Source organism: Thalia democratica, chromosome 9, assembly GCF_965202585.1.
Source record: "Thalia democratica chromosome 9, ktThaDemo2.hap1.1, whole genome shotgun sequence".
Taxonomy (NCBI): Eukaryota; Metazoa; Chordata; class Thaliacea; order Salpida; family Salpidae; genus Thalia; species Thalia democratica.
The window spans coordinates 9,691,544-9,716,335 of record NC_139173.1 but is presented as its reverse complement, the minus strand read 5'-3'; the positions used below and the strand labels follow the sequence as shown (position 1 = coordinate 9,716,335).

The 24,792-nt window shown below is 26.4% G+C and overlaps 2 protein-coding genes across 2 annotated transcripts; both read right to left on the bottom strand.

Annotated features, from left to right (window-relative positions):
- Positions 1-4,795: 4,795 nt before the first annotated feature.
- On the bottom strand, positions 4,796-6,929 carry LOC145844727 (ATP-dependent RNA helicase DHX33-like). Its single transcript, XM_082952148.1, has one exon. It carries the CDS (start codon positions 6,918-6,920, stop codon positions 4,941-4,943), a length of 1,980 nt encoding a protein of 659 aa, XP_082808274.1. The 5' UTR covers positions 6,921-6,929; the 3' UTR covers positions 4,796-4,940.
- Positions 6,930-20,863: 13,934 nt separating this feature from the next.
- On the bottom strand, positions 20,864-24,352 carry LOC145844780 (pulmonary surfactant-associated protein D-like). Its single transcript, XM_082952202.1, has 4 exons — positions 24,211-24,352; positions 23,045-23,168; positions 22,084-22,185; positions 20,864-21,029 (listed from the first exon to the last, which is right to left on the bottom strand). The coding sequence occupies exons 1-4, from the start codon at positions 24,350-24,352 to the stop codon at positions 20,864-20,866; spliced, it is 534 nt and encodes a 177-aa protein (XP_082808328.1).
- Positions 24,353-24,792: the final 440 nt, after the last annotated feature.

The window sequence follows — 24,792 nt, the reverse complement described above, 5'->3', positions numbered from 1 at the left end:
AATAATACTAGTATTATTGACTTTACTTTTATCAAAATTTTTATAGTTATCTCTTACTACGAATAAAAAAGTGTCGCTATTCTTAGTTGCAGTATATTATTCTTGAAATTATATTGTGCAAAAAAAAACTTATACTAGCATAAATATCGGACTACTAAATTGATCCTTGAAATAATTAAAAAACTAATCAGTTGTAGACAAATAAATTTTTTAGAACGCAAATAAGTTTATCAATAAAAAAATCACGTTTAACAATTAGACCGTACTTATACAAAATACTTTATAACATAAACCTTGATATCCAAAACCGTTTAACAACTACTACATAGTTTTAGTATTAAAAGACACTAAAATATTTCTAAAATGTGAAATTTACCACTATCATTTGTAAAAACACTAACCAAACATTCTACCTTGTTTAAAAGTAAACTACCTGCTTTTTAAATACTTAAATATTAGTATCGAAACTATGTCATCTTGATGACTTAAGTAAACTTACATTATTAAAATCAGTGTAGTTATAAAAAGTTGTATTGTAAGTTTTTGATTGCAAAATATTATTTAACAGTTTTACGTCTTTTTTTATTTAAAGGCTCAGTAAATTAGGTAAATCCTATAGTTTAAGTTAAGTTGGTTAAGATTTTGGTCAGTTGATTGTTTTACAACGTTTTAATTGTTTAAAAGAACAAAAACAAACCAATTTTTTATTTTGTTATTTTTCAAATACCATACAATTTTCAGAGTTATATTCAACAGATTCTCAAAACAAAACAGTTGTTCATTTAGTTTCTCTAAATATTGTCAGTTGCTAATTATATCAAACTTTGTAGAAACAAAATAGAACTTCTAGTGAATAAGACTTGACTAATAACTGAAGACCTCTAGCTAGATAACCTAGAGCGAAGCATTGTTCTGTTTTTAGAATCTGTTAAATAAAGTTTTGATAATTTGTCACCTTATATGTTAAAAACTTAGATTTTTTTTTTCAATTTAGAAGTAAGTTATAACAATTTATAAGTAAGAAAAAAAAAGCTTAAATAATTAATAAATAACTAAAATGTGCTTATAGCTTAGTTTAAAAATTCTATTGTATTCAAAATCAATCATTTGTATGTTTTTGAGAAAAGCTTTTTTAAAAGCAAATTTACATAAATCAATGGAATGTATAAAAATAAAATATCACAAGTTGAGGCAAAAGACCTAAAAGATCCAGATAATCTAAATACGTTACAAAATGACTAAAGCCTTAACACGAAAAACCACTTATGATATCTGAGCTGCGCTTTTTATCAAAACTTTTAAAGCCGAAACACTAAACTTTATCATTTTCAAAGCATGCTTCAACTTCAAAACAATTCGAATTAAAATTAAGAACTAGTTTAGCGACTTAACCCCTGAGCTTAACTACCTTGTTGGTTTAAAAAATTTAACTTATCTAACCTACTCTTGTTTGTGCAGATCTAGCTAAAAATTTTACTTAAAGATAAAAAGTAGTACTCCAGTAAAGCTTAAACACTCAAGATCAAATAAAAACTGTGTTACTCTTCTACGGAGTTTTATTTTTGCACTTTTCTTATTGAACTACATTAAGATGACCAAAGTAGACGGGTTAGTTTAGGCAGGAGACATCGGTACACAAGTAAGGTAAAAATTTTGAGAGTTGACATTAAGAGTCATGATTTGAAAGGTAGGAGTATAAAAGTTAAAGTAAGAAGCTATTGAAAAAAAACGAAGAGTAAAAACTTAGATTTATGCTTAAAGGTTTTGTTTTAATGTGTCAACTATTGGTTGAAGGATTAAGGTTATATGTTTAAGATTATAGTTAAAGTGTGATTTTAATGTTGCATTTTAAGGATTTTCCGTCAAAAACTTGAGTTAAAACTATTTGTTTAACAGTGACGCTTCATTTAATACATGTCTGATAATTATCTAACAAATGTTAAAAATTTGTTTAAAAAGGTAACGATTTAGTACTTAATTGGACTACAGTTTTTTACAGTTGTGTTATATAGTTAAGTAAAAAATATATAAGTTTTAAGTTAATTTCACGTGTTAGGAGTCTTTACTTAAATTTTTTTATTATTTGATCAAAGATAGGTTTTAAAGCTGAAGTTATCTTAATACTTGTAAGAGAGTCATCCCATTCGAATCGAACATTAAAATTAAAAGGATTTGCTTAAAGTACATAAGTTTTTTATATGAACCATTTAATTAAATAATAGTCTATCATCACACAAAACAATCTGATTACATGAACCAATTGAAATATTTTACTGAAAAATGGGTAATTTTAAGAATGATATTTTCATATAATAATATTTTTGACCACGAGAAAAACGTCAGTATTAAACTTCGATGACTATTTTCAATCTTAATGATTAAGTCTTTTTTATGAAAGGCATTTCAAAGAGCTGAACAATTGTATCACTTTACAATTATATTTTGCTAGAAATTTTACACTATTGCTTAAATAAACTTTTTAACAGCATGATATTCATGCTAATATTATTAATAATCTTAGAAGACTGACGTTACAGCTTACATAAGTGCTGTTAATTATATTTATTGCATCAGTAGATTTTCAGAAACTATTTTAATGAAATTCAACAAAAACTTAAACTAAATGAAAACACTTAACATTGTAAAAAACATTTCTTAAGACTAGTTTCTAAGATAGGGGTGGTCAAAGTACGGCTTCGACCCGATGATTTTCAGCAAAAAGTAGCGTTGGGTAATCGTTTTAATCCTAAAAAGTTTTATTATTGTTCTAACCTTTTGAAAGTTACGCATACCGCAAGGATTTTTTTGATAGTCCTAGGTTTAAAATAAGTCGGAGCCAAAAATATTTTTTCTAGTAATCTGGCAAACCGAATAGAAAAGTAAGCCGCTCCTTTTCTAAACATTTGAAAATAGTTGTTTTCAAGTGTTTAGAAAAAGGTGATGGTGTTTTCTTAATCGCTTAATATTTAAAAAATAGATCTTTTCTGTAGATTTCTTTTTTGGTAACTAATCATTTTGAAATATTTGAGAAATTAGTGTTACGTTTTAAAAACAACTAAATTCTTTTTAAATTTTAATAAAGTCAATAAATAAAGAGTACAAAAAAGGTAGCCAAAATAAATTACAAAATAAAGACACTTTTATTATCTAACATGGCTGCAACTTTTGAGGTAAAAAAGATAGCCTGGGTTTAAAAAATAATAATATTAGCAAAAATGTAAATAAAAATTTACTAAGCTGAAGTATCTAAAATTATTAAAAAAACTTAATGAAAAAAAACTAGCCAGAAATTTAGGAAAAGCTATAAACTAGACTAACTAACGAAAAAGGTTAAACTAAACGGAGTTCTTATGTGGCAATAACTCTGATCTTTATTACAGGTATTTTTTTTTCTTAACACAAATTTTTTAAATGGCTTTCAGTTTAGTTACACCTGAAACTTATTTCTGCCGTTATGTATAACTTTTTATTGTATGCTAGGTACCCTAAAGCTGTAAATGTTTTAAAATATGTTTTCATTCAATTTATACCAAGAGTAACGGATGGCTTGCTTAATAATATTTTAGAATCAAAAATTTTAAAAGAAAATCAGTAGTTGGAGTTAGGTAGTCAAAATTATTAACCGTAATAAGGTATTTAAAATTGATGGTTAGAACGAATAACGACTTTTGATTACAAATGTACTTTTGAAAGTTTTTGAATTTGAATAACTTTAAAACAGATTTATAAAAATTTTCCACTTAGTTGTGCACAAGATGTTTTCAGAATAAAAAAGTACATATCGGAAGCCGAAAATTTGTGATGGGCGATCTGTGTTGTAGTTTCAAAACAAAAAGTTTAATAGCAATCAGTAAATTTTATTAATTATGTTTTGAAGAATTTTATTAGAAAAATTTAAGATTTATTTTAGAAAACTACTATTTGTATCTAAGAAGTTATATGAGGCCTAATAGGTATCATAAATAAAAACAAAACCAGAGTTTTCAATAGTAATTGTATGTATACATATTTTAGTAAATGGAAATATGTGAGTTAATAAGTAGTTTATAGGTAATTTTTAAAAAGGGTCGAATCAGTTATCAGGTAAACTGATATCTAACTGCAGTTTTGAAATTTTAATTCTAAAACATAAATCAAACATGAAGGAAACAAAATAAGTCTCATAAATAATCATAACTACTTTTGTTAGTCAAAACTTAATAGACATGTATTTCACATAAAAATATTTCATGGTATAATAATTAAAACAAAAAAGCACACTTACAAATTAAGCAACCAAAGTTATCAATTTTAATGTCATTTAGGCTTTAAAACTATTCTAACATATCATAAGAATTTTTAAAATAAAGTAGTGTGAAATACTTGTTTTTTTTATTAGTACTACTAAACAAGAAAAAGTCAAACAAATGAGCTTATTTTGGAAAAAAAATCAATAAATAATTTCATATATTGAAACATAATTAAACGACTTAAAGTATTTTTTTTCAAATCCAATAAAATAAAACTAGAATGAAAAAAAACTAAGAACTAACAAGGATAAAAAGTTGCTCTGTTTTATGAACGCTTAAATTTTTTATTTTATTTAGTAAAAATTATAAAAAGTTACCAAATTTTTTAGTTTAAAATACTTGAAACTCATTCATTTATTAAAAGCGCAAAAGCAAAAAATTACCTAAAAGCTAAAACCGTTATCTAGCATTTAAGCACAAATAATTATAATCATGCTTATAGTTCTAAACACTAAAAAGAATATATCTTAAGTTTTTCATAGTACATAAAACTTTAATACTGTTTTCATAAAACAATTAATTAGCTCAGAAAAATAAAATCAAAACATTATTAACCAGTAGATTAAAACTGTACTTAGAGCATTATCAAGTAAAAATTTTAATTATTCTATTGCATACAATTTCCCTAAAATTTTCTACAACACCACAACATCAAACTCTCAAATCCAGTCTGGACTTGAAGTATTGTGGCGCGGCCTCCTGCAGCCAGAACGGGTCGACCACACAAACGTTCCTCATGTAGCATTCGTTCGTCTCCACCAGCTCTCCGTAGACGATGTGGGCCGGCTTGCAGAACTTCAGGCAGGATGAAGGGTGGATCCTGACCTTCTGACCGGTGGCCAGGGTCTTGTAGCTGCCGTCCGATTGAAACTCTGCTGATTGGGCAAACATCCCGCTTGCCACGCATTTTCGAACAGTCATGAAATCACGGCTGGAACTCATTTTGATGCCGTTTTTCATGCACAACCCGCGCAGCTGTTTTCTTATGTCCTTCGCCTGGTTCAGGAACCTTTCACTAACATAGTTCTCCTGACACCAACTCCTGCTTCCCTCCTTGTTGAACGCACGATACACTTTTATCAGCGTTATGAAGTCTCCGACGCTTGATTCAAAGCGGTTGTGACACCTCCTTGCTTCTTCCACAGCATTTGTTGGAGTGATGAACACACTGTCGACGGACAGCATTGAAACCAAAGTTAGAAGCTCCTCAACACAATCAAATTTTTCAGATGTGAGCAGCGCCTTGGACAATTTTGGCTCGAGGGGAAACCTTGCCATTTTCTTGCCCAATGGAGTTAATTCAAAGCTGCCTTCTTCGTTCAAGTCCTTTTCAATAGCATCAAGCAATGTAAGCTCTTCCACTGCTTTTTTGATGGTTTTATCATCTGGTTTGTCAAAGAAATCAAAGCTAGTCACATTGTTTATCCCTATGGCAATAAGTTGCAAAAGTGTGTTACTGGCGCTACACCTTTTTATTTCTGGTACCGTGTCTTCTTTGAATTTTAAATACATTTCTTGTGTGTACATTCGTTTCACAATCCCATCTCTCTGCCTACCAGCTCTACCTTCTCTCTGAGTAGCTTCTGCCTGTGAAACCCACTCAACTTTCAATGTGTCAATGCCTCTTACTGGATCAAAGCTTTTTCTTTTAACTCTTCCACTGTCAACAACAAATTTGATACCGTGAATGGTCACTGATGTTTCAGCAATGTTGGTGGCAAGAACAACTTTTCTTGAATTTTTAGGTACTGGCATGAAAGCTTTTCTCTGCTGATTTGCCTGCAAAGAAGCATACAAAGGAAATACTTTTAAAGGTGGTGTTTTTCCTAAAAATACCTTGTTGGTCTCTCTTAGAAATTTTGCCAGGTGTTTAATTTCATCTTGTCCAGTTAAAAACACAAGGATGCCATCATCGACTGGCTCAGACTCGTTAATTTTCAAGACAGCTGCAGTAACCAACTGTATGTAATCATCATAGTTCATATTAGGAGTTTTGATGTAATAAGTTTCTATGTTGAACTGGCGACCTTCTATATAATGTGCACGCGCATTAAAATAATCTTTGAACTTATCAGGATCCATGGTGGCAGACATGACTATCAATTTCAACTTGTTATCGCTTCCATCGTGGTTTCGCTTCTGCTGTGCTTGCTTGACAATGCCAAACAAAATATCAGTTTGAACAGTGCGCTCGTGAGCTTCATCTAATATTATGAAACTGTACCTGCTCAGGTTTCTGTCGCCTATTGCCTCCCTCAACAGCATACCATCCGTCATGAACTTGATCTTTGTTCTGGAGCTTGTTTTGTCGTCAAACCTCACAGAGTACCCAACTCTTTCCCCAACGACCGTATTCTGCTCCAAAGCCACACGCTCTGCCACAGTCATTGCAGCCACCCTCCTGGGCTGAGTGCAGGCAATCATGCCTTTCTTCGCATAACCTGCCTTGTAAAGGAACTGTGGTATCTGAGTGGTTTTTCCGCAAGCAGTCTCACCAATTACTATGTGAGAGTCTTCTCTGGCAAAGGCTGCTACTAATTCTTTTTCAATTGGAGCAATGGGGAGGGCCATTCTTTCTTGCCTGACCTTCTGCATCACTGCAACGCTGTTTCCACTGAAGTCTCTTTTCATTATCTTTTTAATATTATAAATACTGAAAAAATTGTTCAACTTATAAGTGTTATTGAAATAAACACTTTTAATTACAGTTTTTCACTTTACTGATTTTTCTTCATAAGTTTTATATAGAACAATTTAATTGTTTAAAATAACAGAATGTTCAGCATGTTATTTAATTATGGTTACCTTTTAAATTTTAAAACTATCCCAAAAGACTTTAAAACTATATTTAGTAACCTAAAACTAGCCTGAGTTATTCTGATTTTTAATATCCTAACAAAACATTCCTCTTTCTACATGCTTATATAACTTATAAACTTTTTTCTTTAAAAAATTAACAAAAAATATGAAAATTCTGCTAAACTTATGTTGTGATAATTTGTCAAAGTATCAAAAGAGATAGCTGCAGGATAAAAGAAAATTAAATTAACTTTTATAACCAAGTCTTTCAATAAAGTTGGTTATTAAATACAAAATAAGTAATGACAAAGTATTGTTACTGGTTCATTTTATTTTCATTTAAATCTATATAAAAAAACTTTGAACCACTTCAAGTTTTTTATAAAAACTAGGTTAGCATTAATTTTTTAAATTGTTTGATTAAGCATTGTGTCTTGAGTTACATAAAAAAAATTATAAATTTAAAAAGAGTGTACTTAGTACACTGAGTTTGTGGATGTTATTCTTTTTTAATGTAAAAATTATCCATAAGAAAACACTTTATAAGTACATATATAAAATAAAGTATTTAAAATACAAGGTTACTATAACTTTAAGAGGCAGCAGTTGTTTAACAAAACTTTAAACTTTTCACAGAGGTATTTTATACTACTAACATTATTTTTCATCTAAACCAGGGCTTAAAAGAAATTTATTTTGTAAAATCAAAAACAAAAAAAATGTTGAACGATTGCTGCCTAAAAGTTTTAGTAACCAAATATTAATTGAGCTGTATTAAAAGAGTTTTAACATTATTTAATATAATTAAATGAGAATCAAATAGTTAAATTAAAGCTGTAAAAACTATAAACAAATTGAAGACATCAAAATTTTAATATGTTGAACATTAAGAAAAGAAAATATTATAAATTTATAAACAGATTTAAATTATAAAGTCAGTAGAAGACTCTATTCTGATATAAACTTTAAATTAACAATTCACTATTTTTACTCTAATTGATGCATTTTCTGTATGTTTATAACAAATGAGTGAAAAAACTAAACTTTAATTAGTCTGTTTGGTTTGACTAATTATATATATAACAAATATACAAAACAGAATAACTTAAGTATAAAAAACTATGAGAAGCTAATTGCAAAAAACAAAATCTTTCTAAATTAACTGGATTCAGATTTGGCCAAACATCAGCTAGGATCCGGCCAGATCCTGATCTTTATTAAAAGTAAGGAACTAGCCTATTCCAGATCCAAGCAAAAAATGGCCGGATTGGGATCTTCTAAGTTTTAGAAAATGTTCCTTGCAAAAATTAGAAAATTCTGTTGCATGGAATTTAAAAAAATAAAAAAACTAAATATCTATATAAAAATTAACAAAAAAAGAAAATTTTTTGTTTTTTGTTACAAAATTTTTAATTTTTTTAAATTTTGTTTCTACAGAGTTTTTTAAATATTTCAAGGAACATTTTCTGAAAATTTGAAGTAGTTATCTCAAAAGATGTAGGAGAATATAGATTTTTAGTCATTTATAGTTATTAGCTGTTTTAGTTTACACCTCCTAAAAGGAACCTATTGTTGCCTCCGACTTTGACCGGCTATATCTCAAAAATTATTTTGAACTTTTAAAATCTGTAAAAAGCATCTTCTGGCTTAGTAAAAACTGTACAAAATAAAATCAAATTGTGAAAAAAGTGTTTTACCCCCACTTGACCGAAGAAAAATTAAATGTATTTAGCTATCATAAGTTTTCAGTATTGCAAAACACTGTTGCATCAATCAATTACAGTTTTGAAATAGTTGGTAAAATATATCTTAGGATTGTCACATAGTACTGAACTGTCAATTTGTTAAAAACTAAATAAATAACAAACTATAAGATTCTGCAAAATATGGTGTTTTTTGTAACAAGAACTTTTTCATTGGTTTATTACTTGAAAGTTTTAAATTTTGTAATATTTACAGTTTACTGTTTACAGCGATGCTAAATTTTTTTGAGGCATTTCTTCAAGGTTTTAAAAAGAACACTCATTTGGGTCTTTTTTTAGTTAAAACCTAAGTTTAAGGTTAAAACTGTGCTAACTAGTATTACAAAATTAAAAAGATACTGTTTAACTTCTTTATATGTATATTTTAATTAAAAAAATTGGGGATAACAAATTTTTATATGTATGGTAGATTATTTGTGTCAAATTAAAATACTACCTTACATGTAAAACTTGTTTAAATAATCTGGTTTTTCCAGGTTTTTTAATGATTTTTGTTCAAAATTTCTTAAATTCCAGGTTGTTCCAGGATCTTTTAGCTTGTATTGTCAAATTCTAGGTTTTTTCACAGTTAAATGTTTTTTTTGCAACCCTGTGTTTAATACATATATACTTTTTAGCATTATTTTATGTTCTTTAATAAATTGTTAATTAAAATTTTAAAGAAGATAAATAAGTATCATTTATAACTGAATCTTCAAGAGCTAATGAAAAAGTTAAGGTATTTGATAATTTTGTTATACACAATGAAATCTTATACTTTGAGAAGTGACTGAAATTAATCTCATTGGTAAGGGAACTAATTTCCTACAAGAACAAAAAACCTCAACAAATGATAGTACTAAAAGGAGATTATCTTTTTTTCAAACTACAGTAGTTAAAATGAATAACTTACAAAAAAAAAAGTATTTATATCCAGTTATTAAGAAGAGCTGAAGTACTAAACTGAAAAGTAAGGTAGATTAAGATTTTTGTAATCCTTCTAGTTTAGTTGATCACACAACTTAATTTAATAGATTATTTTCACAGAAGCTTTATGATTTTATTTTTGTTTTTATTTACATAACAAGAGCTAGATTTTTTAAAATTTACAATAACACTTAATTAATTGAAAATTTCAACTGTTATTGTTGATGGTATTATCACTGAACAAAATTTGTATATCACTTAAATAATGTCATTTCAATAGAATTGGTACATAGGGTTGCAACACTTTGAGATAAAAAATAGCCTGAGTAACTTTAAGCTAGAATGAGTTAGCCAGATTTTAAAAGAAAGAAAACCTGAAAACAAAACATTGCAATTGTATACTGATATTTTTCTACTTTTGTTGGTTGGCTACCAATAGGGCATTTAACTACAAACAAGATTACCAAATGTATTTGAAGAATTTCTTCAAGGTTTTCTGAATTTCATCCAGGGTTTTAAAGCTAAAATTAAGTTTAAAGAGTAAAATTGTACTAAATAGTATAATAACATTAAAAGATACTGATAATCTTAGATGTGTTTTTAAATAATTAAATAAAATTAGATAATCATAAACTTTTAAGAATATTTGTCTCAAATTTAAATTTCAATATGTACATATAAAAATTATTATAAAATTCTGAGATTTTTAGTATTTTTTGTTCAAAAATTCAGTTTTTTATTTTCAAATTTTCTCAAACCCCAGGTTTATTTAGCCTAAATTGTCAAATTACAGGTCTTTCCAGGATTCCAGGTCTTTTTTTGCAATCCTGCAAAAGATTATTACTTTACTTGTAATGGCATAGCCTATAAATATTTAGGCTTTTTGGTACATTTTATCTTCAATTTTTTATTTTAATTAGATATTACTCCTGGAAAATATTATAAAAACTTGATTTGTCTGATCTAGAGTTTTCATGAGATGATTACAGACATAATTAATATTAACTACTCTTCTAGGTCACACAGTGCTAGGCTACAAAAACCAAACTGCTTTTAGAAAAAAAAATCACATTTGAAACTCTAATTAAAACAAAATATTCTGATTCTCAATTTTTTTTTAATTCAGAGTTTTTTTTAAGCATTTGTAAAGAAAAAATCCAAAATGTTAAAATAAAATCATGATTTTAGTGAATTATTTAAAAATTTTTAACTACATGGTAAATTTTATGTGTCAAATCAAAATTTTACTACTAACAATGTATAAAAATTTTTTAATTCCAGGTTTTTTAGTGATTTTTGTTCAAAATTCCAGGTTTTTTTTTGCTTAAATTGTCAAATTCCAGGTTTCCTCAGGTGAAGTAGCAACCCTGTAACTTAGTTTATAATCCTGTTTTTATTTCAATAATAAAAATGTTCATAAAATGGCTTAACCCGCTTGGCTACAATTTTTACCTGAAAATTTATGACTATAAACTAACATAACATTAAGATTAAAAGCAAATAAATTTTATTACCTCTTTTATAATTTATCCAGTTAATGTATTATAAGGCTACATATTTTTTGTCTTAATTTTTCATTAAGAACTAGTTTCTCTTAAATAAGTTTTTAAATTTCAAGGTAACAATTGAGAAGTAACAATAATATATTAAACTGTAAAAGTTTATAAACTAAGATATAGAAAAATACTTTAATTTATAAAATTTTCAAGGTTAAGAAAAGAGTGAAATAACTAAATATTTATAAAACTAGCCGGAGTAGTCTTAAAAGGTTGTCACTCTTTGAAACAAAAAATTTAGCTAGTGTGTATGATAAAATATTAGTAAAATATATCTTTTTTTTTCCTGTTATCAAGCTAAAATACAAAAAAAAATGACTTGATATCTAAGGAAAGTAATTTAGAAAAAAAAAACTATGAAAACTACCTTAGAGCTGCAAATTTTAGACTCGTTTAAGGGTCTACTTTAGTTTATTCAGATACCATTTATTTGAATAAGATTTTTTGTATATGCACTGACAAGGTCTTTGACCAAAACTGAATTTGCATTAATAAGTCTTAAAAGAATAATATTTATTATTTCTCCTTTATAAATTGAGATCTTTTTATTTGTTTCTAAAAAATCAAAACATATAATAAATTTTTAGTGTCAAATTAAAATTTTCAATTTAACATGTAAAAGTTGTTTAAAATTCATTTCTCATCCAGTTTTTTTTTTAATTTTTAACTAGCATGCAGTTTTTGTGAATTTGATATTAAAATAATTAGATATTCTATTAAATAAAACCTTATACAAAACATTCAATTCTAAATTTAAAAAAAGTCAATACTTATACTTTTCTGACAACATTGAAACTTTGTATTTAAGTTCTTAAAAGTTTTATTTAAAATAAGTATTTTTTAATTTTTGCTGTTTGGCCGTTTTTTATCAACAGTGACATTTCTAATACAGTGATTTTTCATTGTATGTTAAAACGTTTATACACAGCTTCATACATTAAAACTTAAAAAAATTGATAATTAAACTTTTCTGACAACATTTAAACTTTATATTAAAGTTCTTAAAGGTATTATTTTAGTTTTCCATTTTTTAATTTATGTCATTTGACTGATATTTATGAGCAGTTATATTTCTAATACAATACATTTTAACTAAAACTTTCTTTGTTGGATTAAAACTTTTTATTTTAGTATACTAAGTTCGACACGTTTTTAGCTAATTTTCAGCAGTTTAGATGTCATAATTTAATGAAGCTACTTAAATTACATCTACTATAATATTTATTCTTAAGAAAATTAGAAGGTCTAATTAAGCTATTTAACTTATTAAAGCAGTTTATGTTGCTTTACACTGCATACTGCACCCCATGACTTCACTGATAACATCTATCAAAATTTAGACTAAATATAAGTAAACTGAAAAGTAAGTAAACTAGGTTTAACAAACATTGTTGTTAAACTTTAACAAAGTTTTTTATTTTACCATACAAAAGATACAAGTAATTTACTATTTTATTGCTAAATTAAAGAAAAAAAAGAAATTTGAAAATATTTGGTTAATAAAAATGAATTTTTGTAATTCACGATATGTTTGGCAAAACTAGTGTTTATTGGAAAAATAAAAAGTTTTACCTAATTCAAAAATTTTATTGTTTAACAAACAAAAAGCATATAAATTAATTAAAATTATGTTTATAGCAACTTTGGTTATACACATCTTTAAACTAAATAAAAAAATCAAACAAAGAAATTAAAGTTGTTCATAATAACTATTCATAGAAATTAAAACAATAAATAATGAAAAAATATGATGATTTTTTTAAACTAAGCTTAAAACTCTTCACAACTTTCTAACAAAACTTTAACTCTAAAAACGTTTTTAAAAATGGCTTTTTATTTTTAAACTACTTATTAAACCCCCTTTTGTTGTAGTTTTGTTTCAAGTCAATTTGAATAATCCTATGCTAAGTTATCCAAAAACAATTTGTATACTTAACTAATTTTGATGATCTTACTTACCACAATGGTTTTTAGAAACAGTAGACGTGTCTTTCCGAGATAAGTAGTTGTTATTATAAGTGTTAAAAAAAGTTAAATAAATCTTTTTAACTTATTTTAACTAGTTTAAAAAAATAATTGAAATTAGTTCATACATAAAATACTTCAAGTTGATACTACAGTTATTACAGTACAGACTGAAAAATCATCATATTTTTTCATTATTTATTGTTTTAATTTCTATGAATAGTTATTATGAACAAATTTAATTTCTTTGTTTGATTTTTTTATTTAGTTTAAAGATGTGTATAACCAAAATTGCTATAAACATAATTTTAATTACTTTATATGCTTTTTGTTTGTTTAACAATATATTTATGAATTAGGTAATACTTTTTATTTTTCCAATAAACACTAGTTTTGCCGAACATATTGTGAATTCATTTTTATTAACCAAATATTTTCAAACTTCATTATTAATTTTTTATTTTTTTTTCTTTTATTTAGCAATAAAATAGTAAAATACTTGTATCTTTTGTATGGTAAAATAAAAAACTTTGTTAAAGTTTAACAACAATGATTTTTAAACCTAGTTTACTTACTTTTCAATTTATTTATATTTAGTCTAAATTTTGATAGATGTTATCAGTGAAGTCACGGGGTGTAGTATGCAGTGCAAAGCAACATAAACTGCTTTAATAAGTTAAATAGCTTAATTAGACCTTCTAATTTTCTTAAGAATAAATATTATAGTAGATGTAATTTAAGTAGCTTCATTAAATTATGACATCTAAACTGCTGAAAATTAGCTAAAAACGTGTCAAACTTAGTATACTAAAATAAAAAGTCTTAATCCAACAAAGAAAGTTTTAGTTAAAATTTATTGTATTAGAAATATAACTGCTCATAAATATCAGTCAAATGGCAAAAATTAAGAAATGGAAAACTAAAATAATACCTTTAAGAACTTAATTATAAAGTTTGAATGTTGTCAGAAAAGTATAAGTATCGGCTTTTTTTAAATTTAATGTATGAATCTGTGTATAAACATTTTAACATACAATGAAAAATCACTGTATTAGAAATGTCACTGTTGATAATAAACGGCCGAATAGCAAACATTAAAAAATACTCAATTTAAATAAGACCTTTAAGAAATTAAATACAAAGTTTCAATGTTGTCAGAAAAGTATAAGTATTGACTTTTTTTAAATTTAATGTATGAAGCTGTGTATAAACATTTTAACATACAATTAAAAATCACTGTATTAGAAATGTCACTGCTGATAAAAAACGGCCAAATAGCAAAAATTTAAAAATGCTCATTTCAAATAAAACCTTTAAGAACTTAAATACAAAGTTTCAATTTTGTCAGAAAAGTATAAATTTTGACTTTTTTAAATTTAGAATTGAATGTTTTGTATAAGGTTTTATTAAGTAGAATATCTAATTATTTTAATATCAAATATCATGAAAACTTCATACTAGTAAATTTTTAAACTCTAGGTTTTTCATTAACAAGAAGTTAGCAGTATATATAAAAGTATACATATGCGTATTACATAATTTTTTAAAGCAATTTTCTTGCAAACGTTTAAGTACTTTTTATTTATTTTAAGATCTAAAAATTTACTTGTGGCTTCTTCAGAGTCTAAACTTGTTGGTTAGATGTATTTTTGACAATTTAAAGATTTTTAGTAATAATAAAAACACTTAAAAAACAACAACTCATACAACTGATTTGCGTAGGCTAATTGAATGAATTTTGGTTTTTGCAATTTTCTTGCAAACGTTCAAGTACTTTTTATTTATTTTTAAGATCTAAAAACTTACTTATGGCTTCTTCAGAGTCTAAACTTGTTGGTTAGATGTATTTTTGACGATTTAAAGATTTTTAGTAATAATAAAAACACTTAAAAAAAAAACAACTATACAACTGATTTGCGTAGGCTAATAAGTGAATTTTGGTTTTTGCAATTTTCTTGCAAATGTTTAAGTACTTTTTATTTATTTTTAAGATCTAAAAATTTACTTATGGCTTCTTCAGAGTCTAAACTTGTTGGTTAGATGTATTTTTGACGATTTGAAGATTTTTAGTAATAATAAAAAGACTTAAAAAAAAAACAACTCATACAACTGATTTGCGTAGGCTAATAAGTGAATTTTGGTTTTTGCAATTTTCTTGCAAACGTTTAAGTACTTTTTATTTAATTTTAAGATCTAAAAATTTACTTATGGCTTCTTCAGAGTCTAAACTTGTTGGTTAGATGTATTTTTGACGATTTAAAGATTTTTAGTAATAATAAAAAAACTTAAAAAACAACTCATACAACTGATTTGCGTAGGCTAATCGAATGAATTTTGGTTTTTGCAATTTTCTTGCAAACGTTCAAGTACTTTATATTTATTTTTAAGATCTAAAAATTTACTTATGGCTTCTTCAGAGTCAAAACTTGTTGGTTAGATGTATTTTTGACGATTTAAAGATTTTTAGTAATAATAAAAACACTTAAAAAAAAAACAACTCATACAACTGATTTACGTAGGCTAATAGAACAAATTTTGGTTTTTGCAATTTTCTTGCAAACGTTTAAGTACTTTATATTTATTTTTTTTATTTTTATAAAGGTCTCAAACTTTCTTAGTCATCTGGACATATGTACAAAAACGTAGCTCTCAACGACCAAAATCCTTTTAATGGTGAAAAAATACTCAATCATTACATTTTAAGTAAGTTCTTATCAAGTAATAAACTTTGTGTAAAACTTTGCTGTAATTACACTAACATCATTATAATAATCACTGGTGCTTAAAACTTATAATAAAACATACGATTGTTATAAAATTTACGGAATCGTAACAGGATTTCACGTTGCACTCGATTACTGTTTAGATCTGATGAAAAGTTTTGAGCTAAAATCATAGTTCATTCTAGCGTTTCAGAGAAAGCTCTCATGGTCACGTGTTTTACTGATGCAACATTATTACAGTTAAGATAAGGAGAAAATTAAGTGCAGACTATAAATTACTGATGTAAGGTTGCAATCTTTTTGATGTAATTACAGTTGCAATTACTGATGTAACGTTACAATTTGTTTAATTAGGTATTTGTCCTCTATATATTGTATATGCATTTAGCATAAGAGAAGCATTGATATAAAGCAAAAAAAAATTATGACTGTCAAATATGCCCTTAATAAATTCGGAAACACTGAGATATTAAAATAAATAAACAACTTTTAATAACTTTAATTTTAGGAGAACAAAGTATAGATAAGATAACTACTGTTACTTTATAATAATGTTTTCATTTTTACAGGCTAGTTAGTAATTATTTCTTAAATCTCAGGCTAGATTTATTGACTTTATTAAATAGTTAAATCTTTTTAGGTTGTTAGTAATGTTAGTTCTAAAATGTCTTTGTATTTAGAATGCACGTTAGAAAAAACGAAGAGTTGTTAAAAAAAGTGAACACTTTCAAAGCCGTATCGATAAAACATAACAAGCAAACAGACGGAATAAGCTGTGGAGTTTATGTCATTGAGGTATTACTGATAAAATTATTAAAATACTAGTAAAGAGATAAGTTTATGACTGCGTTTGATATATTTTAGTGAATTAATAAGCTTTGTGTAGTAATAACTAATCTTTTTAGGCTGGTGAAGAAATAATTGAATCTCCGTGGCTTCCCAAATCGATACAGCTAACAACTAATTGTACCGAATGTTATGAAAAAACATTAAAAGTGGCAGCTAAGTTGATAAATGATGGAGGTAAATATATTCTTTACTACGACCGTTAAATGTATAAAACTGTCAACTTAGTTTTAATTATTAGCCCAACTAAGGTACTTTAATCGTCAAAAACAAAACTTATATGAGTTAATCTGGTTAAATTTTCAGTTATAAAAACGACTATCTGCTACATATGCATGCTCAAGACTCCACAACATAAGAATTTAAAAGAAGATGATTATATATGGGTTAGTTCATTGTTTTATTTATAATATAGATTTTCGCTGTAATATACAAACTAATATAAAAACCTAATTGTTTAACGTATCCTATCTTAGGTACAATGCGATAATTGCCAAAAGTGGTATCATAGTTGCTGTATTGACAATTTGACTAAAGATATAGAAAATGTTAATTGGAATTGCGCATCATGTTCTTACTTGGGGTAAATTGATAATTCATACGAGGAAAGTATGTAGCCATTGCATTTACTTTTCAGTTTCTATTTTTTGTTCATTTATTTTAAGCTAAGTTTTAATATAATTCTTTTTTTTTTCAATGTAAACAGGTTCATTTTTAAGTCTAAATATTTTTAGATAATTTTTCTTATTATTAGTTTAATAAATATCTAATTCAAGTGAAACTAAAAACAAAATCAATAAATAAAACAATAAAATTGAACTTTATATATTACAAAAAATTACTTAAGTTTAAAAGTAATTATATCGTCGTATATTTTTATCTAAACGTTTCTTTTATTTAGATATTTCTGTTTTCTGTACACAAAGTTCGATCTTCTTTTAAGCTTTATGTCTAAGCTGTTTTCTTCCATTCTTTTTAAAAAACTTCAACAAATTAATCTTTAATATAACATTATATTCTTTTTACAAAACTATATTAATTCCAACTCGAAGCAAACTTGAATATGTTTTCTCAAGTGATTAACTCTATATAAGCGTTCATTTAAATTTGATTTCACCGAAATAAAAATTCAATCGATTATCCTCAGTTGTTTGAGTAGTTTTATTTTTAAGTGTTTTTATTATTACTAAAAATCTTCCAATCGTCAAAAATACATCTAACCAACAAGTTTAGACTCTGAAAAAGCCATAAGTAAATTTTTAGATCTTAAAAATAAATAAAAAATACTTAAACGTTTGCAAGAAAATTGCAAAAACCAAAATTCATTCGATTAGCCTACGCAAATCAGTTGTATGAGTTGTTTTTTTTTTAAGTGTTTTTATTATTACTAAAAATCTTTAAATCGTCAAAAATACATCTAACTAACAAGTTTAGACTCTGAAGAAGCCATAAATAAATTTTTAGATCTTAAAAATAAATAAAAAGTACTTAAACATTTGCAAGAAAATTGCAAAAACCAAAATTCATTCTATTAGCCTACGCAAATCAGTTGTATAGTTGTTTTTTTTTAAGTGTTTTTATTATTACTAAAAATCTTTAAATCGTCAAAAATACATCTAACCAACAAGTTTAGACTCTGAAGAAGCCATAAGTAAATTTTTAGATCTTAAAATTAGATAAAAAGTACTTAAACGTTTGCAAGAAAATTGCAAAAACCAAAATTCATTTGATTAGCCTACGCAAATCAGTTGTATGAGTTGTTTTTTTTTTAAGTCTTTTTATTATTACTAAAAATCTGCAAATCGTCAAAAATACATCTAACCAACAAGTTTAGACTCTGAAGAAGCCATAAGAAAATTTTTAGATCTTAAAAATAAATAAAAAGTACTTAAACGTTTGCAAGAAAATTGCTTTAAAAATTATGTAATACGCATATGTATACTTTTATATATACTGCTAACTTCTTGTTAATAGGTTTTTCCATGTTTTTTAGCCTAAAAATTTAAAATATTCTAAATTCAAAATTTTTACAAATTCCAGGTTTTTGGCAACCCTGCAACCCTCAGTTTGAGAAAAAAACATTTTTTGTAACAGCATGATTATTATTTTTTTAATTTTTTTTTATTATGGTATCATTTTTTGATTTTTTAAGTTATCGATATGTTAGTTTTTTTGACATTTTGTCACTATATTTTAACTTTAAACTAGCCAAGTTAGGCTGAGTGTTTTGAATCCCTACCAAATAAAAAATGGCAACCTTCACAATTAAATTGTTGTCAAAACTTTAGAAAAAACAAAAGATGAGGTTTAAAAAAACTCTGAATTGTTAAAACTGTACTCATCACAAAATTAATGTACATTTATGTTTTAGAATAAAATAAACAAAAAAAATTTGTGACAGACTCTAGTTAAGTATTTTAATAGTTTTAAAATTGTTTAAAAAAATTTTTTTAAAGGTGGGCTTTAGGCTTATCAAGTGTTAAATACTAAAGGGTTTGCAAAATAGGATGTAAGATACTCACCTGACCCTGAATAGTTTGTTGTTGTAAGAAGAGACTTTGAGACAGATATTTTCTACATTAAACTACTATTTAAGTGATCTTATTTGTTTCCAAATAGAACTACTTCAGAGATATTGTTTATTCTAATTTTAGAAAAAAGCATAACTTGAGAAATATTTAACATTCAAAAAAAAACTATCTTTTAGCTAAAGAAAGAAAAATGTGACGTGAGATACAGTACAAGGTGGTGTGATGATAATAATAATACTAATAATAAAATTTCATTTAAAGTTAAACTTATTTATTATTTACTATATAAAATAATTATATTAAAAAAACATATCAAAAAAATGCAAAAGCATATTTAACTAAATCATCTGACTTAGCTAAAAAAAAGTTTTTTATTTGAAAGGTAATGTAAGAGTATTGATTAATATTTTTTACTGTCATTTAAAATATATAATGTTTAGAACATAATCATTAACAAAAAATAATTTGATATATTTTTGTTTTAATTTTAAAAGAATGGTACAAAGGTGGGTAGGGTAGGGTAGGGTAAAGTACGTCCTGCGGGCTAGATCCGCCCTACTAATATAAACAACTGTCCAGTCCCGCGACAAAAAGTATTTCTTAACTTAAAGACTTATTAACCAAACAAAATAAGTTTATTGAAACTAATATCTAAAAAATTGCTCATAATACTTTTCATCGATGTCATTACTTTTTGCGAAGATAGTTAATTAAAGCTAAAATTTCAAAGAAGTTTTCTTAACTTTTATACTAAACATTTCAAAAGTTCTCGTCACTAAAAGACCGTTTAAAACAACTCCAGCCCGCAAAATATTTTTTGTTAAGTCTTCTTAAGCAACAAAATAAAAAAAATAAATTGATAAGTAATTCTAAAAATCTGTTTTTGTTTGGTTTCCAAATTAAAAAAAAGTTTTCATTTGCTTGGTAAAAGTAGTTTTTTTTTAATTTTAATGTAGTTGTAAAATATTTATATAATTTGTTGTTTTATACAGTCGTTGTTATAATTGAAAATAAAGTGTCATAGTGTTATGTAGTAGGTTCTTGTTACTATCACGAATCATACAAATATAAATAGTTTAAAGCGTTCTATACCAAGATTTTTAATAATAGTATTTTTTTTAAACTTGTTTATCACTTAAAAATTAATTTTTTGCTGTGTTTTACTTTTGTCCGTTATTTTTTTAAAACCTTTTTTTTTGAAAAATTTTAAATTTTGTTTATAACAACTATTTTAAAATAAATGCAGCCCTCAAATATAAGGCTTTTCAAATACTGTGTTGTTTTATGTTTTACTGTGTGGCCCACGGAATATCAAAGTAATTAGATTGTTTACACATAGTTTATTTGAACTCTAAAAAAATCTAGTTGTTAACTAATTGTCTTTTTTTATGAACTTAAATTTGATAACATTGCAATGTTAAACCTTTAATAAAACCCACAGTTTTATATAAAAAAAACAAAAAGCTTCAAGTTTTATTCACACACTCAACAATCAAACATTTTGATTTCGCACAGTCCGTGTATGTTTTTCCCGCAATCCAAATCGTTCATCTTGGTGTTCTCTCTCACTTCCACGCAATCCTCGTTCTCGCTGTTGTTCGGCTCACCCACGTCCCATTCGAACAACGATCCGTCTTTGTTGGGATCAAACCTTCAACAACGTATCAATTGAAACGTGTTAAAAGTGAATGTATATATTCGTGTATTAACAAATTAAAAAGTATTCTTTCTTTGTTACACTAGCACATGTTTCTGTGTGTTAAAGGGTTAACACACTTCAACGGAAGTCTGTAAAATTATGATTTATCATTTTATTTTACTTTATCTTAGACTTAATAATTACAAGTTTTATATAGTTTTACAACTACAATAATCTATAGTGTTTATTTTTAATAAACACACATATGTACCTATAGCTTCTATTCTTTCTTTACAGTATTTATTTTTAACAGAGTTCTGTTGAAGAGAGTTAACCAATTAACACACAGAAACATATGTTAGTGTAATAAACAATGAACTTTACCGCAAGATCAACAACAACAGCATCCGAGACAATCCTACGACCGGTTTCGTCCTTATTGGGACTCATCAGGCAGGAATAGTCGCGAGAAACCGCTATTGTGATCTTAAACAAGCGGGCTTAAGTACGAAGTACTGAAGCGATCGTTTGTGGGTAAAGTTGAAAAAATGACACAGCTAAATCATTCACGGCCCAACGTCTCAGACATTGTCAGCTTGTTGTGAGATTGTAGTCTGCGCTCGTTTGATCAGTTTTAGCCAGTATTTATTTCGGCCATCATCAACGAAGTTGAGATGTTTTATGCAATCGATAATAAACAATGAACTTTACCGCAAGATCAACAACAACAGCATCCGAGACAATCCTACGACCGGTTTCGTCCTTATTGGGACTCATCAGGCAGGAATAGTCATATTTTTATATGTAATAAAGAAATTATACTGTTTAATTTGTTTTTATTATACATTCCAGTGAACTTGTTTCGCTAGGATCTTTGTCAGCAAACGCTTAAACTTATGTTTTAGAATAGTTATGCATATATATCTGTGTAGTGTGTACCATTTCATTGATAATTTTTCTAATTAAAAAACTTAATATTTTTTTAGATTTTATTGTTATTGCCTAAAATGCTTTTGGTTCGTTGCAAAATTTAAAACTGTTATCAAGATAATATAGTTTGTGATACCTGGTGGTGTCGGTGGGGAACCTATACACCCCTTCCTCGCTCTTGTCGTTCAAACCGATCCACAGGCTTTTACCGTACTGCGTGATCAGGTTTCTGATGACACTGTTGAAATTTTTACGTCACAAACAAATGTGTTGGCCAGTGAATTGTTAAAACAATTAGTGTTTGTCAACACTTATTACAAATTTTTAGTTACAACTTCATCTTTAGTGATTTTAAGTACTTCAAGTTTGTACAATGGTTTTGTTTTATACAAAATTTTAACATTGAACGGATAAAACAACTTTAAAATTGTATAAGCAAAAGTAGAATGATATTTTTTTTTTCTTAAGTGATTAAAGATATTTTTTTTAGTAACTAAGTTTAAAGTTGTTTTTATAAATAATAATGCTTTGAATGCGTTCAAAACTGCTTGTATACAAAAAATTCCATTCAGTTAAAATCAAATAAATCATAAAACATAAACCGATACCGGATACTTCTGTATCAACAGTAAGTTTAATTTATATATTTATACATTTAATTTTGCTGTTATAGAAAAAATAACTAAACAAAAAATTTGAACATCTTATGAACTGTTGAACTTCAAATTGGAAGACTGTTATAAGCAGTTTAGAGTTTAACAAAAAAATAAACAAATAGTACTTTTCTATAAATATAAATTTGATTGAAACATTCGAAAACTAAACATAATTTCCAAATGCTTTTAAACTATTAGTTAAATTACATACTTAAAGTAATTAAAAAATAAACTGTATTTAGTTTGATATAATTACTAATATAGTCATATGCTAACGATATTAACTATTCTCATCTTCCTAAGATAAAAACGTGTTTATTTTGGGCAAAATTATTTTGACTTTGTTTACAACATTTACTTTTGCACATAGAAACTTTAGCAAAAACAATTGTCAAGTATTCAATTCATATATTTAATAAAATAATCAAAACAAACACTTACTCATGATACTTTGAACCTTGTGGGCCCATGTTGACGGTTATCAAATCTCCCCCCAAATCAGCGCATTGGGCACGGGCGTTGTCATAGTTACCGGAACTTGAAGTGATTCTGAACTCATATCTAACTGTTTGTAGTAAATTCAACTTTTATAATAAACTATGATAATAACTAAGTACTTTTTGTTAAGTAAACTTGTAAGTTTTGTTGATTATACGTATACATTAACTATACGTATATACAGCAGGGCATCTTCAACCTTTTCTAAACTTTTAAAATTTAGTTCTGTGAACACCAGACAATAATTGTATAAAATATTATCAAAAAAACAAGTTTTTTATGTTTTGAGCGTCTTAGAGTACAACTAAAGTGCTAAAAACTGTTAATTTATGTCATATTTATTTATTTTTGATAGAAAAAGATACAACTAATGGTCATAAAAAATATTTTTTACCTCACTTGTTTTTATTTGCGCCGTAGGTTTAGTTATGTGCACACTAGCGTGCACATGTACACAACGTTAAGACCACTGCAGTAGTGACATTGATAAGGCACCTTGAACTTAGGTGACCTTAACGATTTGAAACAATGTATTGAAATATTGCCAATGTTAACTTATAGAAAAAATCGGTCTATTCAAGTTTATTTTAGAATTAAATTTTTTAAATACATTTATATGATTAAAAATAATAAAATAGTTTTTCGTTTACTTAGCTTCAATCGTTAAAATCTAATTCTACTTATTTTTCAGACTAAGTTCGTACTTTATCGATGTCAATACTGTACTTTTTACCTATAAGTAAATAAGAAAGTAGTAAAGCAATCAACAAAAAATTTTTGTATTCAATCTCAGCTAACTGTAAGTTTTATATATTTTTAACACTAATACTGCGTCATATTGTCTTTAAAATTTGTAAAGTTATAAAATTATTTTAAACTTTTAAATAAACAAATGTTTTTCTGAGGATTATGTGCAACAGCAAATGTAAAACATATGGATAATACTGGGTTTTATTGTATAACTAAATAGAAAAATTATATATATATGATATAAAACTACATTTATTATTAAAAGTTTTACATGTGTAGGAACTGTATATTTTAAATAATTTTTTTAATACACAATTGGTCACTGAAATCAATTAATTATCACAACTCATTCAACAAACCATTGTAAGAATTTTCAAGCTCATCAATTTTTTGCTGGAGAGCCGGACAAGTTGCTTGAATGAAAGTTGAAGCGTCTGACTTCAAACTAAACACTGCAGTGCTCAAGCCGATTGCAACACATAAGGTTATTAACAGTTTCATTTTATACTTGCCCTAAAAATTATGTGTATTGATATATGTTGATTAAAGTAGAACTAAGTCAAAAGAAACACAATAAAAATATAAGAAAATCGTCATTGAAGCTTATACTATAAAGTTTAAATATTTTTAAACATATGTATTTCTACTTTTAGATGAAGCTTACTTGTACTAACAGACAAATATTATGATGCTTTATATACTTTTACTGTCTTTTTAAGACATAAGGCTATTTTCGCATCAAATAAACAGAGGGTTGCAAAACTTCACGTCATTGTTTGTTCATAAACATACTTGTTTCTATTTTTGAGAATATATTAATAAAAAAATACAGTGTTTATTTATTTAATTGTTATTGAGAAAAATAAAACGGACAACAAAGCTTGTGTTTTCTTATTTGTAACTAAAAAACAAACAAACGTTCCGTAAAATGGTTACGTACC

Excerpts from the sequence above, each read along its gene's own strand:
- LOC145844727 (XM_082952148.1), bottom strand. The coding sequence starts at position 6,920 with ATGAAAAGAGACTTCAGTGGAAACAGCGTTGCAGTGATGCAGAAGGTC.
- LOC145844780 (XM_082952202.1), bottom strand. The coding sequence starts at position 24,352 with ATGAAACTGTTAATAACCTTATGTGTTGCAATCGGCTTGAGCACTGCA. Across the intron at positions 23,169-24,210 it reads GCTTGAAAATTCTTACAATG|TTAGATATGAGTTCAGAATC; the intron begins GTTTGTTGAATG and ends TACTACAAACAG. Across the intron at positions 22,186-23,044 it reads CAAGGTTCAAAGTATCATGA|TGTCATCAGAAACCTGATCA; the intron begins GTAAGTGTTTGT and ends AAATTTCAACAG.